The 18,797-nt window shown below is 36.7% G+C and overlaps 1 protein-coding gene across 4 annotated transcripts; it reads right to left on the bottom strand.

Moving 5' to 3' along the window:
* Positions 1-1,011: 1,011 nt before the first annotated feature.
* LOC116732333 (uncharacterized) lies at positions 1,012-18,382 on the bottom strand. Of its 4 annotated transcripts, none has more exons than XM_032582427.1 (11): positions 18,077-18,382; positions 17,278-17,313; positions 16,294-16,632; positions 15,609-15,884; positions 13,924-14,223; positions 13,212-13,484; positions 12,493-12,735; positions 12,274-12,396; positions 11,323-11,391; positions 2,158-2,208; positions 1,012-2,074 (listed from the first exon to the last, which is right to left on the bottom strand). In XM_032582427.1, the coding sequence occupies exons 1-11, from the start codon at positions 18,111-18,113 to the stop codon at positions 2,016-2,018; spliced, it is 1,806 nt and encodes a 601-aa protein (XP_032438318.1). In that variant the 5' UTR covers positions 18,114-18,382; the 3' UTR covers positions 1,012-2,015. The 4 variants fall into 4 exon arrangements, with proteins under 4 accessions (XP_032438318.1, XP_032438317.1, XP_032438315.1 ...); XM_032582426.1 differs by lacking the exons at positions 11,323-11,391; positions 12,274-12,396; positions 12,493-12,735; positions 13,212-13,484 and adding exons at positions 2,895-2,963; positions 3,848-3,967; positions 4,067-4,309; positions 4,832-5,107; XM_032582424.1 differs by lacking the exons at positions 1,012-2,074; positions 2,158-2,208 and adding exons at positions 9,440-9,693; positions 9,789-9,839.
* Between the last annotated feature and the right edge of the window lie 415 nt (positions 18,383-18,797).

The following is an 18,797-nucleotide window of genomic DNA, read 5'->3' as shown; positions in this document are numbered from 1 at the left end:
AAGTTTGCCTTGGTAACATACTTTGAATCTATTCTCATCTTGTTAAATTTTATTTCCTAAAAGAAAAATGCATGCCGTCAGTGTTTGTTAAAAAAAGGACTTTTCAGCACAATTATTGTTCCTAAAACAATTGTACTCATGTATTGTGTTAGTAGGAGCCTTAAGGTTAGTGTCATGAAGTATGGTGGTGGAAGCAGTGAGGGAAACGCAGCAGACCCAGATGAGATGTATGATGACGATTTAATGGTGACAATATTCCTGAACAGTCCAAAAACCTGGCAGCAGAGCTCAACACTGGTAGCGCCAGGCTACACGAATGGACCAAAAGACAGACAGAGCACACTTCACACGACTGCTTAGACAAACGACAAGGACCCGACGAGGACGCAGACACACAGGTGGCATTACATACACAGAGGGAAATCACAGAAGTGAGACACCTGGGAATGATCAAGGGGAGACAGGACAACACGGAGACTCAGAGGACACGGAACATGACAGTTAGTTTGTCTCAGTTGTATGGAAAGCTCAAATGTATTTAATAAAGTCCAGCAAGTGCCAGGATTGTCTCCTTTCTTCTACTCATTTTACGATCAGGAGTGAACCGAATCCTTTTTCATTTACAAGGCAAAAGGGTTGACTACATGTGGGTCAGGTAATGAAACACTGAAATGTCGTCTCCTTTAAAGGAAACTTAATTCAACTGAGACCTTTTTAGCACTTAATCTCAACCTAATGGATTTCTAAAACCGTCATAATGAACTTGTCTTGTGGTTTTTCTCTGCCTGCTCTTTACTTTACGTCACTTTGTGCAGAAGCTTCCTCCATGAGCAGAGCGCACAGAAGTCAGAGTCACTCAGCAGCTTCAATAGAGCCGCTGTAACACAAACAGCTACAGGAGACTCTTCCTCCCCAGAGGAATCAGCAACAACTCTGAAGAAAGTTGTATCACGGGTAATGTCAATATGCTAACTGTGTAATTAAAAAGACACTAAAAACACAAAGACAGTATTCAGTCAATATCTCTTTATTAGGGTTCTGAGCGAGCGGACGGCCAAACCAAGGCAGGGAACCCTCTTGTTTTTACTCCATTTTTCCATTATTCTTATTATATGCTCTTCTCCCCTGAAACTCATACTGCAGTCTGCCCCGCACAACTTATTACATCACACCGCTACTCAGATGCACACATTCAGGCATTTTCACCTGTAGGTGGCGCTATGGTAGAAAATGCACACTTGTCCTTGTAACGCGAAAATGGCATGTACCATTAAGCAAAACTGATATGGGCAAAGTTCTACCAGAACACTCTGCAAAAACGTTTGGTGGATTTTTTCTTTTCCCAGCAGAGAGCCATGAAGAATGCATTAACCAAAATCAATCTCACCCCCTGAGATTAACTCGCAGCCCAATAAAACTTGGCATAATATAAGCTAAGAAGAAACAAAAAAAAGTTATAACGACGGATTTTGGATTTATTTTCCCAATTATGACATAATACCTAATTAAGCATCGCTATGTACGTATGTATGTATGTAGCTGCAAATTTCAATTGCCCATAATTTTGGAAGCTGGTGGGTTGGGCGAGGAACCCATAATAACTGCTTGCAGTTCTAGTTTGATTCTTGTGTTTTTAGTTCATTTTTCCAACAACTCATGAATTATCAACAAGAAGAAACATGAATAGCAGCCATTCCTCAAAATTCTAGCTTCAAAAATCATAAAAATAAGTTATGCGGGATGTTTTCATAAAGCATTTATATACATAATCTATCTTGTGGTAATCTAAAAAAATGTGTAAAACTAAAATCTTTTTACATTTCATCTAAATCTAATCCTCAAAACCTTTTAAAGAGAAAATACATGCATGGACAGTTTTTTCAAGACGCATCAAAGCTCCATATTTCTCTGAATATAACTTCAACACAATTATGTAAAAAACATGTCTGATTTATAGAAAATGTTCACACTGATCACTTCCAGATTTTGCTGATTCATTTCTCTTGACAAAATCTTCAGGTTGAATCTGACCAGGCGCTGACATTAGCATAATCTGGTCGTACTTGACCTGAAACTGTAATTTAGTGGTTCAGTTAATTTATTGTATAACTGCAAATCTTAACAGCATTTATATGATAATTAATCTTTATACTGTACCATTTACGTAGTTTCCAGGCTGTCTGATTGTTTCGTAGACACCACGGTCTCCTACAAGTCAGTGATAAACACAGAAAAGTTAAAAATGTCTCATCTTGTCAGTGATGCTGATGGAAAGTTAACATTAGAACGGCTATCCACATTTTTACACCTTTAACTTCAATCTATTTCATCCAACTTATGTTTTAAATAGATGGAGGTTATTTTAAAAAACAACATTTTAACCATTTATATCATGAATCTAGTTAACTGAGGGGAAACTTTATTACTGCTGTAAAAACCAAGCTGCACTGTGGTTCAACATGATGATTGTAGTCAAAACAATTAAGTTATATTGAAATTACCACCTACATATGACTGAAAAATACCAGCTTCAAGTACACTTATATAATTCATGTTAATTGGATTGAAAGTAAAAAAAAAAGACATTTATTATATTTTCTGTGGCTTAGATAAGCTACATAAAGCTAGTCAGAAAGACATTTAAAGATCATATTATTCCCTTGTCTGTAAAGACATTCTCAATAGTTAAAGCAAAAATAACAAATATATTTTCTTTTATTATTTTATTAAATATATGATTTTTTTTATATCATAAAACAAAATAAAAGTCAAAGCAAACAATTATTTAAAAAAAAAAATAATTTTTTTTTTTTAGAATCAGACGTTATGGATAAAAGAAGAACATGAATATAATGTATGTTAAATAAACACTGAGAGCAAAGTGGGACACTGACCCTGCAGGAGAGAGGAGTACAATGGCTGCTGCTGATCATCCTGGTAGACAGTCTCCACTCTTCCAGAACCTTTTCACAAAAGAGACATTTTTATTTTATGTCATGTCCTTCCTAAATAAATATAAAAAGTCTGTTAAACATAAAGCTGTAGCATCGATGGATGGGTTTAAATGTTGGGTTGGTGAATAAAAACACTGATGAAATGTCAGAATTTTATGAGAAAATAAACTGGAACTGTTGACACAAAATGGTGAAGAAAATGAAACAGTCAGAAATGTTGAGGGTTGGGGAGGAAGAGAATTAACAGAAAACTATACTGGATCATAAACTTTATTAATGCCATTTCTCAAACCCTCTCTTCAATTCTGCTCTCTGACCTGAAGGTGGCAGTAATGACCCCGAAGGTCATTTGTCACGTTGAAGCCTCAATTCAAGCAAATGGCGTCACATCAGTGTAAAACATGCTGCTGCATTTTAATTGCAAATGTGCACAAAGATTGACAGTATTCCATTAATATGCAAAAAAAGATAACATTTGTTGATCAATTATTGTGTTGTGAATTATGCTAATTCTAATTGAACGTTTTAACATTAAAAGTATTTATTTCTCATAATTCCAGTTTGCGCTGGTTTATGGTTAATGAAACCTTTGGACTCTAAAGCTAGCTTTAGCTCCAACAGACCTGCATCAGGTTTAGAGATAAAATAAGTGAACATACCTGATCTGATCACTTTACTTCACTTATTTGTTCATTCATTGATTCAAACTAAATATACTTCAATTGAAAGACATTATTATAACTAAATTTTGCCATTTGATTCAAAAGATGCATTAAATTGAATTATTATTTTTAATCACTTCTCTTGGTTTTTGCTGTTGCAGTTTATGACTCAGTTCTGTGTTTGAAGAATGAATGAGCGAAACATACAAATTCACCACTTCATCGCCTCACCTTTGGTCTGTCTGAACCGACACAGCAGCAACAGGAGAATAAAGAGAACGACTCCAATCACTGGTCCAACGACCAACATCACAGGGAATGAAGAGCTTCCAGGTTTTAATGCAGGTTTAGCTGCTGGAAATGATCAGAGAATAACTCCACACAAAAACAAGATCACTGTCATACAAATTATTTCTCTTTAAATTATTAAAACATCGTATCTCTGCTCACCTTTAAGTGTCATCCAGCTCTGAGGTGAAACTTTTCCTGAATGTTCACACTTGTAGAAACCTTCATCTGACTGAGACACTGCAGAGATATTCAGCTCTGCTCTGCTGTCATTTTGGATCAGTTTGTCATTATGATAGAAAGTCACATTAGAAAGTTGGTTTTCTCCTCTCAGTCTGCAGCTCAGAGTAACAGAAGCTCCTTCAGTCACAGGATGGACGGGGCTCACCAGGAGAAGATCTTCAGCTGTAAACAAGTCAGAGAAAATTAAGCTTCAGTCAGAAATCAGCTGCTGGAGACAATTAGAGGAAGTTATGGAGAACAAACCGAATGTACAATTTTTTTTTGGCTAACATAAACTACACAGTATCGTTTTTACAAGCAAAACAATATATTATTTTGAACATGTGTGTGTTTACATGCATACTTCGACAATGAAGAGTTTTGTTTTGTAAAAGGTTCTCAAGTGAAATGTTGTTGTTTACGATTGGTGTGTAAAAGCAATAAAAAGGAAAAAAAACATCTAAAGCTGTGAATAGTTTTTATATGTATTTTGAAAAGCCTCAGTTTTATATTTGAAAGTTCAGATTATGAGTTCAGAATTGGTCTGAATCAAAATCCATAAAGGTTTCAAAGTTTGGGTTTAATTTGTGTTTAGGGTTATAAACACAAATTAAACCCTAATTAAAAACATCTACAGGCAAATGAGTTTAACATGAATGAGAAATGAGCTTTTCAGAAAATCACATTTTAAATTAACATTCATACATTGAAAAGTGATGTTGACTGCATTGCTGAACTCTCCTGATCCAGACTCACACCAGTACACTGATTTATGGGACTGGAGACTGCTGAAGGTACATGAGGATCCACTCATTGTCCCCCAGGTAGAGCATAGAAATAATGAAGAAACTGATTCTCTAAACTCCACCACTCTCCACTTAGCAGAGTTTCCTCCACAGTTCAGTGTCACAGACATAAACAAAGAGGCAAAGTGATGCTCTCTGTCAGGACTCACTGAGACAGAAGCTGCTGGATGAGGATCTGGAAAACGAGGAAACAAAGAGATCAAGAAGAAAACAACTGACAATAAAAATCTGTGTTTTTGTATTATAGAGAATTTTTTTCTGTATAATCACTGTTTTTCCACCCTGTACAGTCACTCTCTTTTTGTATTTAAACTTTTTTCTTCAATTCCAATGATTTTTTTCCCCCTTCTCATTATTTTCAGTGTAGGTTAAACTATATTTTCAGTCAAAATGGGAACTAGTTTAAATGAAAGTGAAGCAAATGGTTTATTAAATTTAATCACACTGACCTGCAGACCAGACGAACTTTGGTTCACTGTAATCAGTCAAATCCTCTGGGTTTCCTCTTCCAGCTCTACATGCAAATCCTGCTGTGTGTTTCTGTCCATGAATGATGAAGGAGTTCTCTACAGTCCCACTGATGATACCTGGCAGTGAATCATATCTGTAGTTTTTCTTTGATAAATCAGGAACAGCTTGATACCAGTAGAACCTCCATCCTGCAGATGAAGGTTTAACCTCACAGCTCAGGTTCACTGATTCTCCAGAACTCAGCCACGATGGAGACACAGTCAGTACAGACCTTGATGCTGCTGACCGCAGATTCTCGTGTCCAGATCCCCACAAAACTGTACAAAATTACAGAATATAATGAAACATGGATTTTTAAAGACCATCGCTGACATTCATCAGCACGTGAAGAGGGAGCTAAACTTTCTTCAACATCGTTATATTTTAGTGATATTTTTCCAGGACACTCCTGTTTTATTTAGGAAACCTATGATCATTTTCACCAGAAATTAAACTAGAATGAATTTTTAAAACAGCCCTTGTGAGGATAAAAGTCTTTCATAATCCATAGTGATGTTAAAATACCAAATTAACTGTCAAGCACAGAGATAGCAGCAGCACGTTTTGTCTGTTTTACTGCAGGAGAGACTGGTGCACTACAGAAATAAGATTTTATAACGATGGGAGAATATTAAGTGGAAATATTGTTTAAATATTTTAATGTGTTAATTTCTTCCTAATGTAAGTAACCCCCGATATTTACAAAGTGGATTGTAGATGACAAAAGTCAATATTTTCAAGGGATCGTCACAAAAATTTGATCTTGGTTCCACATAGACACGTTATGTACAGATGAAAAGGTGGAAGGACAGAATCTCTTACAAAACTTGACTCAGTCACACCAGGTGAGTCAGGAGGAACAGGCCAAAACACCAGCCCACATTCCCAGCTCGAGTAAAGACAAAAGAAGAACGATCTTTTACCTGGAGGCTTTCCACAGCAGAGGAGAAAACTGAGAACTAAAGCACAGAATGAAATTTTGTTAGATGTGAAACCAACAAAGTCGGAGTAAACATGACATAAAATGTATTGCATCCATCTGCAAAACATTCTGCAGAAGTATTACATACTTCTGCAGAATGTAGAAGCATGTAATATGTAATGCAGAAGTATCTAGTACTTCTGCAGAATGTTTTGCATTTGCACAAGTATTTCGTAATAACTTATGAAAGGTATGTCATAAGGTTGAAATACATTTTGCAACTTTATGTTGTTACATGTATTTCAGGTCCAGCAGTGTGGATGAAACGGAGGGTTTCAGGAATCTGATTGTGTTTCTGCCACAGAGACGAAGACCTGCTGGTCTTTGAATGTTCAGTGATTTATCTGGAATCAGTGGAAGAATAAAACTGCACTGAGTAATCAGTCACTGTGAGTTAAACACACACACACACACACACCAACCATGTTAGTTTACAACATCACATGGTTGACTTTCCTCTCTGAGTTAACACCCTGGTTGACCTCTATATGACCTTTGTGTCTTAAGAGCTTCATGTTTATTTACAGAAATGGGGACGCCCACAAAGTTCTGCAATACTCCCTGTCCTCCATAAATTATAAAGGTATCTAATAAGGTACCATTATAATTTATGTTGCACAATAGGGTTTATTGTGCAACAGGTGAGGAAGCAGAAACTATTTTGGGAGACCGAGTCTCAGAGCTACAAGTTGTAGATGAACATTCAGATTACAGCTCCTCTGATGAAGATGTCAAAAATATCGACGTCAGTTTGTTCTCATTTCCTCACGTCAACTTGCAGCCAAGATGGCAGTGGAATCACTCATTGAAAAAATTAAATTCATTCAAATGATGAACATTTTATATCTGAATGAAGACTGAGCAATGAGTTTTGGTCGTTTCAAATAGTTTTTTGGTTTCAAAACACGTGGTATAAAACCAACAAAAATCCTTCCTTCAGTCTTCAGAAACATTGATTATTATAGAAGCAATGACTTGGCTTTCTGTACATATTAAATATGCCGAAAGTCTAAAATTCTGTTCAGACACTTATTATGAAGGAATTTATAATCAGGCCCAAACTGTGAAGGTACTAAATACAAATTGTATCTGTTAAAACAGTCTGCAGCAAACTAAACAACCAACCAACGCCTGTTGACCACGGCGATTAACGTCCAAACATTTAAAGATGATTTTACCGACACGATTCAAACTGAAAATGTAATGTACTTACACAATACGCCCAGCACACAGAGCAACGTGTGGCCCATGTTTAAATCCAGAAATAAAATGTTTCTGCTCCTCTGTGCGCCCCAGAAATTCAGATGTTGGTCACAAGAGAAAGGCTGAAGCTGCGAACTGAGTGAAAAAAAGAACCACAGAACATCCGCACTTGTGGTTCCTTCTTTTGAGGAAACTATGTTTCTAACATTTCCTGTTTTGGCCAATAATTTCCGTTCTTTGCCACCACAAACACAAGCTGCTTGTTCAGCCGCCTGCACACGCCATTTTCCTTAATTGCTGTGATATACATACATGTTTCAACTGGACAGAGAACATGTTTTCTGACAAAACAGTTCTATCAACATGACAGTCGTTATGTTTTGTGGCAAGATTCTAACCTGCTTCCAATAAAAGTGAGTCTTGTTGTTTTCTGTGTACTTTCCCTGAGAAACAATAGAACCCGACTCACAGTGGACTTCTGAAAACTGTGATGAAATTCACACCTTTTTTTTCCTGTCCCATCTCAGTTCCCCGTCTAAAACGAAGAGACAAAATTATCTACAGCGCAGCGACATCTTTATTTTCATACGTTGGTATTAAGCACAAACTGTATAAACTCTCATAAAAATGAACTTGATCACAAGAAAACCTTGGATGCGGTTTGTTTTAGCCCTGCCACACAGCGACAAACTGTTTGCAACATTTCAATAATCTTATGAGTTTTTATGAGGCAGGACAGTTTATAAAACTAAATGAATTACAACAGTGCAAGTTTTACCATGGAAACATACTTTGAATCTATTCTTATCTTGTTAAACTTTATTTCCTGAAAGAAAAATGCATGCTGTCAGTGTTTTCCAAAAAAAGAAAAATAAAAGACCTTACAGTAGTTATTGTTGCTAGAAAAATTGAACCCATTTATTGTTTTAGTAGGAACTTAAAGGATAGAGGTTCATGTGTATGGAAAGCTCAAATGTATTTAATGAAGTCCAGTAAATGCTGCAATTGTCTCATTTTTTTCTTGCTCCATTAAAGGAGCAGGATTGCACCCAATCATTCTTCATTTAAATAGTAAAATTTATTTGATAATAAACATGAAGAGGGTCAAGAACACAAGGCAGAAGGGTTAACCATGTGTGGCTCAGGTAACAAAACACTGAAATGTTTCCATTCTAGGAAACTTATTTCTACTGAGACCCTTTTAGGACTTTATCTAATCTTAATGAATTTCTAAAACTGTCAAAATAATGAAGTTGTCTTATGAAATATGTAGTTTTTCTCTGCCTGATCACAGGTAATGTCAACATGCAAACTGTGTAATTAGAAAGATGCAAAAATACAAAGGCTGCATTTATTCAACATATTTTTATTTGATTCTTGTGGTTTTACAGTCTAGAAGGTTTAGAGCCTCATTTTCCAGTTACACACTTATTTATGTTAAGTGTGTAATTAACATGAATGACAGACATTTCTCGAAATTCTAGCTTCAAAGAATGTGAAGCTTGTTGAAACAAGCTGTTTGATGTTTTGATAAAGCATGTATGTAAGTTAAATAGGCTCCTCTCTATAACAACACACTAATACAGATATTCAGGTCTAAAAACACTGAGTGAAAAACCAAAGAGAACATTTTAAAGAGAAATTTGATGCTTCTTCAGTTTCTGAAGAAACTTCGAATCCCCAAAACAGAAATTTAAAACAATTTGATTTAGTGTTATGTTAATTTTTGCTGATTGCCAGGTGTTCAAATACTTATTTGCATTAGTAACACAGACATAAATTATATATATATAAAAAAAAAATCACACAATGTGATTTAAAACGTTTTATTTTAGATTATGTCTCTTACAGTGGACATGCACATAAGATGAAAATTTCTGACCCTCCATGATTTCTCAGTGGGAGAATTTGCAAAGTCGTAAAGTGTTCAAATACTTATTTTCCTCACTGTATTGTTCACACTGATCATTTCCAGATTTTGCTGATTCATTCCTCTTGAAAAAATCTCCAGGCTGAATCTGACCTGGTGCTGACATTAGCATAAACCGGTTGTTCTTGACCTGAAACTGTAATTTAGTCCTTCAGTTTATTGCTGTTTGAAGTCGCTGTATAACTGCAAATCTTACCAGCATTTATATGATAATTAATCTTTATACTGTACCATGTATGTAGTTTCCAGGCTGTCTGATTGTTTCGTAGACACCAAGATCTCCTACAAGTCAGTGATAAACACAGAAAAGTTAAAAATGTCTCATCTTGTCAGTGATGCTGATGGAAAGTTAACATTAGAACGGCTATCCACATTTTTACACCTTAACTTAAATCCATTTCATCCAAATTAATGTTTTAAATAGATGGAGGTTATTTAAAAAACAAGTTTTAACCATTTATATCATGAATCTAGTTAACTGAGGGAAAATTTTATTACTGCTGTAAAAACGAAGCTGTACTGTGGTTCAACATGCTGATTGCAGTGTTGTATAGTAATGAAGTAAAAACACTTCACTACTTTACTTAAGTATATTTTGGAGTACTTCATACTTTCCTCGAGTATGAAAATTTTTGATAACTTTCACTTTTACTTCACTATATTTCCGAACTTAATCGCATACTTTTACTCCGATACATTTTCAATGTGTGGTTTAGTTACTCGTTACAAAAAAGCGACAGAGAGAAACGCAAGTGTTTTGACCCCACCTACTGATTAGCAAGTAGCAAGCAGGCTACCGAACAAAGTCGGTAGCCTGCTTGCCTGGGCTGGTTCATCACCACCAATAGGATACACCTGTTTCGCTTCTCCCATTAAACACAAAGCAAGTCTCGCAATCAGCAGCAGCCACATGGAGGAGGAGACGGAGACCACAACGACTGCAACTACGTCGGACACGGCTCCAGGGGAACCACCAGCTGGTGATGAGAGCCCATGGCCTTATTTAAACACAATATACTCTTTCGTGGGTGTTAAAGATTTGTCGTACCGCATGCAGTTTATGTTATTCCTGCCCGAAGATGTGGAAATTCTATCTTACAAAAACTCCCCGTCCAACTTGAAGAAACACATCGAGGTAACTTCTTATGAAATGATTATAATCATCCTGTTTCAGTAACTATAGCTTGGTCACTAGGCACTATTGTGAAATCTTGACCATAACGTTACCTGTATAAATGAACTTTGTTTGGTATTGTTTCAGTTCCACACGTGGTGTATTTAGCTTAGGCCTAATGTTGACTGTAGCAGGCTACCTAGACTCCTCTGTTCAAGGGGGACAGAATCAACTTGATTGTAGTCAAAACAATTAAGTTATATTGAAATTACCAGCTACATATGACTGAAAAATACCAACTTCAAGTACACTTATATAATTCATGTTAATTGGGTTGAAAGCCAAAAAATGACATTTATTGTGTTTTTCTGCTAAGATAAGCCACATAAGGAAAGACAGAAAGACATTTAAAGATAACATGCAGGCATCATATTATTCCCTTGTCTATAAAGGCATTCTCAATAGTTAAAACAAAAAGTAATGACAATTTATTTTATTTTATTATATACATGTTTTTTTGTTATATCATAAAACAAGATAAAGTCAAAGCAGAGAGATTTTTTTTTTTTAAGAATCAGACGTTATGGATAAAAAAAGAACATGAATATAATGTATGTTAAATAAACATTGAGAGCAAAGTGGGACACTGACCCTTCAGGAGAGAGGAGTACACTGGCTGCTGCTGATCATCCTGGTAGACAGTCTCCACTCTTCCAGAACCTTTTCACAAAAGAGACATTTTTATTTTATGTCATGTCCTTCCTAAATAAATATAAAAAGTCTGTTAAACATAAAGCTGTAGCATCGATGGATGGGTTTAAATGTTGGGTTGGTGAATAAAAACACTGATGAAATGTCAGAATTTTATGAGAATAAACTGGAACTGTTGACACAAAATGGTGGAGAAAATGAAACAGTCAGAAATGTTGAGGGTTGGGGAGGAAGAGAATTAACAGAAAACTATACTGGATTATAAACTTTATTAATGCCATTTCTCAAACCCTCTCTTCAATTCTGCTCTCTGACCTGAAGGTGGCAGTAATGACCCCGAAGGTCATTTGTCACGTTGAAGCCTCAATTAAAGCAAATGGTGTCACATCAGTGTAAAACATGCTGCTGCATTTTAATTGCAAATGTGCACAAAGATTGACAGTATTCCATTAATATGCAAAAAAAGATAACATTTGTTGATCAATTGTTTTGTTGTGAATTATGCTAATTCTAATTGAACGTTTTAACATTAAAAGTATTTATTTCTCATAATTCCAGTTTGTGCTGGTTTAAGGTTAATGAAACCTTTGGACTCTAAAGCTAGCTTTAGCTACAACAGACCTGCATCAGATTTAGAGATAAAATAAGTGAACATACCTGATCTGATCACTTTACTTCACTTATTTGTTCATTCATTGATTCAAACTAAATATACTTCAGTTGAAAGACATTATTATAACTAAATTTTGCCATTTGATTCAAAAGATGCATTAAATTCAATAATTATTTTTAATCACTTCTCTTGGTTTTTGTTGTTGCAGTTTATGACTCAGTTCTGTGTTTGAAGATTGAATGAGCAAAACATCCAAATTCACCACTTCATCGCCTCACCTTTGGTCTGTCTGAACCGACACAGCAGCAACAGGAGAATTAAGAGAACGACTCCAATCACTGGTCCAACGACCAACATCACAGGGAATGAAGAGCTTCCAGGTTTTAATGCAGGTTTAGCTGCTGGAAATGATCAGAGAATAACTCCACACAAAAACAAGATCACTGTCATACAAATTATTTCTCGTTAAATTATTAAAATATCGTATCTCTGCTCACCTTTAACTGCCATCCAGCTCTGAGTTGAAACCCTTCCTGAGTATTTACACTTGTAGAAACCTTCATCTGACTGAGACACTGCAGAGATATTCAGCTCTCCTCTGCTGTCACTTTGGATCAGTTTGTCATTATGATAGAAAGTCACATTAGAAAGTTGGTTTAGTCCTGTGATTCTGCAGCCCAGAGTAACAGAAGCTCCTTCAGTCACAGGATGGATGGGGCTCACCAGGAGAAGACCTCTATCTGTAAACCAGTCAGAGAAAATTAGGTTTCTGTCAGAAATCAGCTGCTGGAGACAATTAGAGAAAGTTAGAACAAACTGAATGCATTTTTTTTTTGTTGACATTTGAACAAATAAGTACAATGTTTTCACAGTGTTCAATCAACCACATGGTACAATTTGTTATTAGATGGTGTTCATTAAATGGCCCAGTCAAAGTGCCACTCCATGAACTTCACTAATTTAATTGTGAAAGTTCAGGTTATAATTCCAAAACCGGTTGGAATTAAAATCCAGGGTGATTTCAAAGTTTGGCCTTAATTTGTGTGGTGATATTTAAATCTACAGCCAGATTGGTTCAACATAAATGAGGCAGCAGCTTTTCAAAAAACCTAATTTAATTTCAATCTAAAAGAAAAGAGGAAGAAAATGTTTTTGTTTTTTTTAACGAAATGATATATTTGTTAAAATGAATGAAAAATTACACATAATAACATACACGCAAAAGTGATGTTGACGGCATTGCTGAACTCCCCTGATCCAGACTCACACCAGTACACTGTTTTATCGGACTGTTGGCTGCTGACGGTACAGGAGAATCCAGGCCTCGATACCCTGGAGCATACTCCAGGGTATGATGATAAACTGAATCCTCTAACCATCTTCACTCTCCACTCAGCAGAGTTTCCTCCACAGTTCAGAGTCACAGACTCAGAGGTGAAGTGTTGCTCTCTGTCAGGACTCGCTGAGAGAGAAGCTGCTGGATGAGGATCTGAAAAACAACATGGAGAAAAGAATCAGTGTAAATTGCCAGATCTTAATTCAAATGCTGCTCTTATTTGTTTAGATTATCACCTCGTGTGAAGCTTTTACATCATAGCAAAGATAAAACATATTTTGTTAGACATACCGGTCTAATAAAATAGACCAATATGTATATTTTTGGTGTTCATGACATAGACTGGTATTTTCATTTATTTGTATTTAACCCCAATAGTGTCAGTTTCAGCTACGTAACTGTTTATCTTAAGCAAACATTAATAGATTGTCATTAAAGTACAAAAAAAAAAATATAGGAACCGAAATATTTTTATGGAACCTACAGTGACTATCACACTATTCTCTCCTCAAATGGAGAATCAGTTGGACGTTGGATATCTGGTTGATAAATAACATCACATGTCAACTGGTAGAGCATAAACAGCACTGACCTGCAGACCAGATAAACTTTGGCTCACTTCGATAAGTGGAATTCCCTGAGTTTCCTCTTCCAGCTCTACATGCAAATCCTGCTGTGTGTTTCTGTCCAGTAATGATGAAGGAGTTCTCTACAGTCCCACTGATGTTACCAGGCAGCAGCTCATATCTGTAGTTTTTCTGTGATAAATCAGGAACAGCTTTATACCAGTAGAACCTCCATCCTGCAGACGAAGGTTTAACCTCACAGCTCAGAGTCACTGAGGCTCCAGGACTTGGCCATGATGGAGACACAGTCAGGATGGACTCTAATGCTGTTGGAAAAAGATATAACGATGTTTTTTGTTTTTTCTTGCATATATACAGTGAGGAAAATAAGTATTTGAACACCTGCCAATCAGCAAAAATTCTGGCCCTCAGAGGTGGCCTCTAAAAAGTCCACCTCCACTCCACTTATTATTCTAAATTCAAAGCACCTGCTTGAGGTCGTTGGCTGCATAAAGACTCCTGTCCTCCCCACACAGTCAGTAAGACTCCAACCACTAACATGGCTAAGACCAAAGAGCTGTCCAAACACACCGGAGACAAAATTGCTGACATCCACAATGCTGGAAAGGTCTAGGGGGAAATTTCCAAGCAGTTTGGTGAAAAAAGATCAACTGTTGAAGCAATTATTAGAAACTGGAAGAAGCTCAACACGACTGTCGGTCTACCTCGGACTGGGGCTCCATGCAAGGCCTCACCTGGTGGCGTATCAATGATCCTAAGAAAGGGAAGGAGGTTGTTCCCCAAAATCGGCCCCGGTCCTCCTCCATCACGTCTTGGTGTATTACCCACAGTAACCTCGGAAACAGTGGTGCCAGCTCTCTTCAGGTCATTGACCAGCTTCTGGGTAGTTCTGGACTGAATTCCTCAACCTCAGCATTGAAGAAGGGTCGTGCGTCTTGACCCCGAAGCACACAGCCAGGATAACCAAGGAGTGGCTCCATAAGAAGCATATCAAGGTTCTGGAGTGACCTAGCCAGTCTCCAGACCTAAACCCGATAGAAAACCTTTGGAGGAGCTCAAAGTCTGTGTTTCTCAACGAGAGACCAGAAATCTGGCTGATCTGGAGATGATCTGTGTGGAGGAATGGGCCAAAATCCCTGCTGCTGTGCAAAACCGGTGAAAAACTACAGGAAACGGTCGACCTCTGTAATTGCAAACAAAGAATGCTGGACCAAATATTAACATTGATTTTCACAGGTGTTCATTTGCAGCAGTAGCACACAATTCACTTAAGTAAAAAATCATTGTAATGTCTGTTTCTTTTGTTTGTTTTAGATTATGTCTCTCACAGTGGACATACACCTAAGATGAAGATGTTCAAATAATTATTTTCTTAGTAATTAGATAACATGTATATTGAAAACATGTGACATTGCAAGCACTTATACAGCTATAATGTCTTCAAACTGTACAAAAAAATAGCAACTAAAATAAGCTTGGAAAAAAAAGACTCAGATCCTTAAAAGGAAAACAAGGGTGCTATTATTTTAAATTGCAAACATTAAAGGCCATTAAATGTTATCAAAGTCATTATATCCTCAACATGAAGCAGAACTCAAAGCAAAAGCTGCAAAACATCATGAATTAACATGAACAAAATGGCGTTAGCTGTCAAACTCAGGAGGTTAAACCAACATTTAAATTAACCTACTGTTTACAGTGATGTTGACTGCGTTACTGAACTCTCCTGATCCAGACTCACACCAGTACACTCCTCTACTGTACTGGGGACTGATGAAGGTACATGAGGATCCAGTCATTGTTCCCCAGGTGGAGCAGTCTGATAGATCTGACTGGTAGTATAAGTCTGTAAGCCTCTTCACTCTCCAGTCAGCAGAGCTTTCTTTACAATTCAGTTTAATTGCATCAATGGTAAAAAGTTGCTCTCTCTCAGGACTCACTGTGAGAGACGCTGCTGGATGAGAATCTGAATTATGAGAATAAAAAAAAAAGAGAGACCAAGTGAGATCAAGAAAAAGACAACTGACAATAAAATCTGTGTTTTTGTGCTTTACAGGATTTTTTCCATTTTGGGGTTATCTTGTAGATTTCAACAGATGAAATGTATTGTTTGTTTAATCATGAGTGTAATAAATAAAGCATATTCATTAGATGGATGAATAAATCTTCAAACAACTAATTCCTTTAACTTTGCTATTTCTGCAGCTTGTCCCTTCACTATTTAGATTTTATTCATTAAAATTATTTTTCTCAATCACAACGTTCTTTCTGCTTTTCATTACTTTAAGCATAAATTCAACTACATTTTCAGTCAAAATGAGAATTTGTTTAAATGACAGTCAAACGTACAGATTATTAAATTTAATCACACTGACCTGCAGACCAGACAAACTTTGGTTCACTGTAATCAGTCAAATTCTCAGGGTTTCCTCTTCCAGCTCTACATGCAAATCCTGCTGTCAGTTTCTGTCCACGAATGATGATGGAGTTATTTGCAGGCCCATTGATGGCATCAGGCAGCACCTCGTATCTGTAGTTTTTCTTTGATAAATCAGGAACAGCTTTATACCAGTAGAACCTCCATCCTGCAGACGGAGGTTTAACCGCACAGCTCAGAGTCACTGAGGCTCCAGGACTCGGCCACGATGGAGACACAGTCAGGACTGGCTTTGGAGCCGTTGACCGCAGATTCTCATCTCCAGATCTCCTATGAACTGTGCAAAATTAACGAGATACAATGAAACACACAGAAATGCGCACATTCATCAGCACCTGAAGAGGGAGCTAAACTCTCTCTAATGTCTGTAACTTTTAATGATATTTTTCCAGGACACAAAGAGCCTCCGCTCTCTTCACTCCTGTTTTATTTAGGAAATTTTCACCAGAAATTAAACTGGAATAAATCAGAAAAGACCTTGTAAGGATACTGGATAAAATTGGTTAAAGACTTTGATAATCCACAGTGATGTTAAAATACCAAAATAACTGTCAAGCACAGAGGTAGCAGCATCACATTTTGTCTGTTTTACTGCAGGGGGGACTGGTGGACTGGGAGTATTCAGCATGAATGTCGTTTAAATATTTTAATTTGTCACTTTCTTCCCAATCGACAATAACCCGGACGGTCATTTATAAAGTGAATTGTAGCTCAGACTTCCCTTGAACTCAATGTTTTCAAAGAAGTCACAGAAATCTGATCTCGGTTCCACATAGATAAGTTATGTACAGACAAAAAGGTGGAAGGACAGAATCTCTTACAAAACCCGACTCAGTCACACCAGGTGAGTCAGGAGGAACGGGCCAAAACACCAGCCCACATTCCCAGCTCGAGTAAAGACAAAAGAAGAACGATCTTTTACCTGGAGGCTTTCCACAGCAGAGGAGAAAACTGAGAACTAAAGCACAGAATGAAATTTTGTTAGATGTGAAACCAACAAAGTCGCTGTAAAGAAGCATGACATAAAATGTATTGCATCCAACACTTCTGCAGAATGTATTGCATTTGCAGAAGTATTTCATAATACCTTATGAAACACCTTTCGTAAGGTATTTCAACCTTTTGAAAGGTATGTCATAAGGTTGAAATACATTTTGCAACTTTATGTTGTTACATGTATTTCAGATCCAGCAGTGTGGATGAAACGGAGGGTTTCAGGAATCTGATTGTGTTTCTGCCACAGAGACGAAGACCTGCTGGTCTTTGAATGTTCAGTGATTCATCTGGAATCAGTGGAAGAATAAAACTGCACTGAGTAATCAGTCACTGTGAGTTAAACACACACACACACACACACCAACCATGTTAGTTTACGACATTGCATGGCTGACTTTCCTCTCTGAGTTAACACCCTGGTTGGTCTCTATATGACCTTCGTGTCTTAAGAGCTTCATAATGTTTATTTACAGAAATGGAAATAAACACAAAGTATCTGTACATGTTAAATATGCTGAAAGTCTAAAATTCTGTTCAGACACTTATTATGAAGGAATTTATAATCAGGCCCAAACTGTGAAGGTACTAAATACAAACTGTATCTGTTAAAACAGTCTGCAGCAAACTAAACAACCAACCAACGCCTGTTGACCACGGCGATTAACATCTAACATTTAAAGATGATTTTACCGACACGATTCAAACTGAAAATGTAATGTACTTACACAATACGCCCAGCACACAGAGCAACGTGTGGTCCATGTTTAAATCCAGAAATAAAATGTTTCTGCTCCTCTGTGCGCCCCAGAAATTCAGATTCAGTTTTGATTCAAATTCAGCAGAATTTGTGACCAACCAAATTCACATTTGGTCACAAGAGAAAGGCCGAAACTAGCGGAACGAGTGAAAAAAAGAACCACAGAACATCCGCACTTGTGATTCCTTCTTTTGAGGAAACTATGTTTCTAACATTTCCTGTTTTGGCCAATAATTTCCTTTCTTCGCCACCACAAACACAAGCTGCTTGTTCAGCCGCCTGCACACAAACTGCATGTTTTTATTAAAGGGTGTTACAAAAACATAAGTTGGTGAGACTTTGTAAAAAATATTTTGCGCAATAAGAAAAAGATCATTTGTGAAACTGTCTTACATGAAGCTTTACTGTGGTTATTTAAATTAGGTAAACACTGTGGTTGCTTTAAAAAGAGACAATACAGTGTGGTTAGCAAACACACGTAAAGATATTACCTTTTGTGTTCAAAGTCTCCATATTTTCAGTTGTCAGATAATGAAATTATATTGAAGAGTAAACATGTAGCTAAACTTTAAATCAACCTTTTCCTGGTGAAGTATTCTGTAAGTAAACTTTACAATTTAAAATTCCTATTTTAATTTTATGTTTTGAATTAAATGAAACATTTTTTGTTGGTCAATAAGAACGTATGC

This window comes from Xiphophorus hellerii, chromosome 14 (genome assembly GCF_003331165.1).
Source record: "Xiphophorus hellerii strain 12219 chromosome 14, Xiphophorus_hellerii-4.1, whole genome shotgun sequence".
NCBI classification, from domain to species: Eukaryota; Metazoa; Chordata; class Actinopteri; order Cyprinodontiformes; family Poeciliidae; genus Xiphophorus; species Xiphophorus hellerii.
Note: the sequence above shows the minus strand (reverse complement) of the source record. Positions and strands in the feature narration are given on the sequence as shown.

Bases quoted from the DNA above. Each gene is read 5' to 3' on its own strand.
- LOC116732333 (XM_032582424.1), bottom strand. From the start codon at position 18,113: ATGGACCACACGTTGCTCTGTGTGCTGGGCGTATTGT. The intron at 9,840-11,322 runs GTCAGTGTCCCA...ACTGACTTGTAG, and splicing joins GTACTCCTCTCTCCTGAAGG to GAGATCTTGGTGTCTACGAA. The intron at 9,694-9,788 runs GTACAGTATAAA...ACTAAATTACAG, and splicing joins GCCTGGAAACTACATACATG to TTTCAGGTCAAGAACAACCG.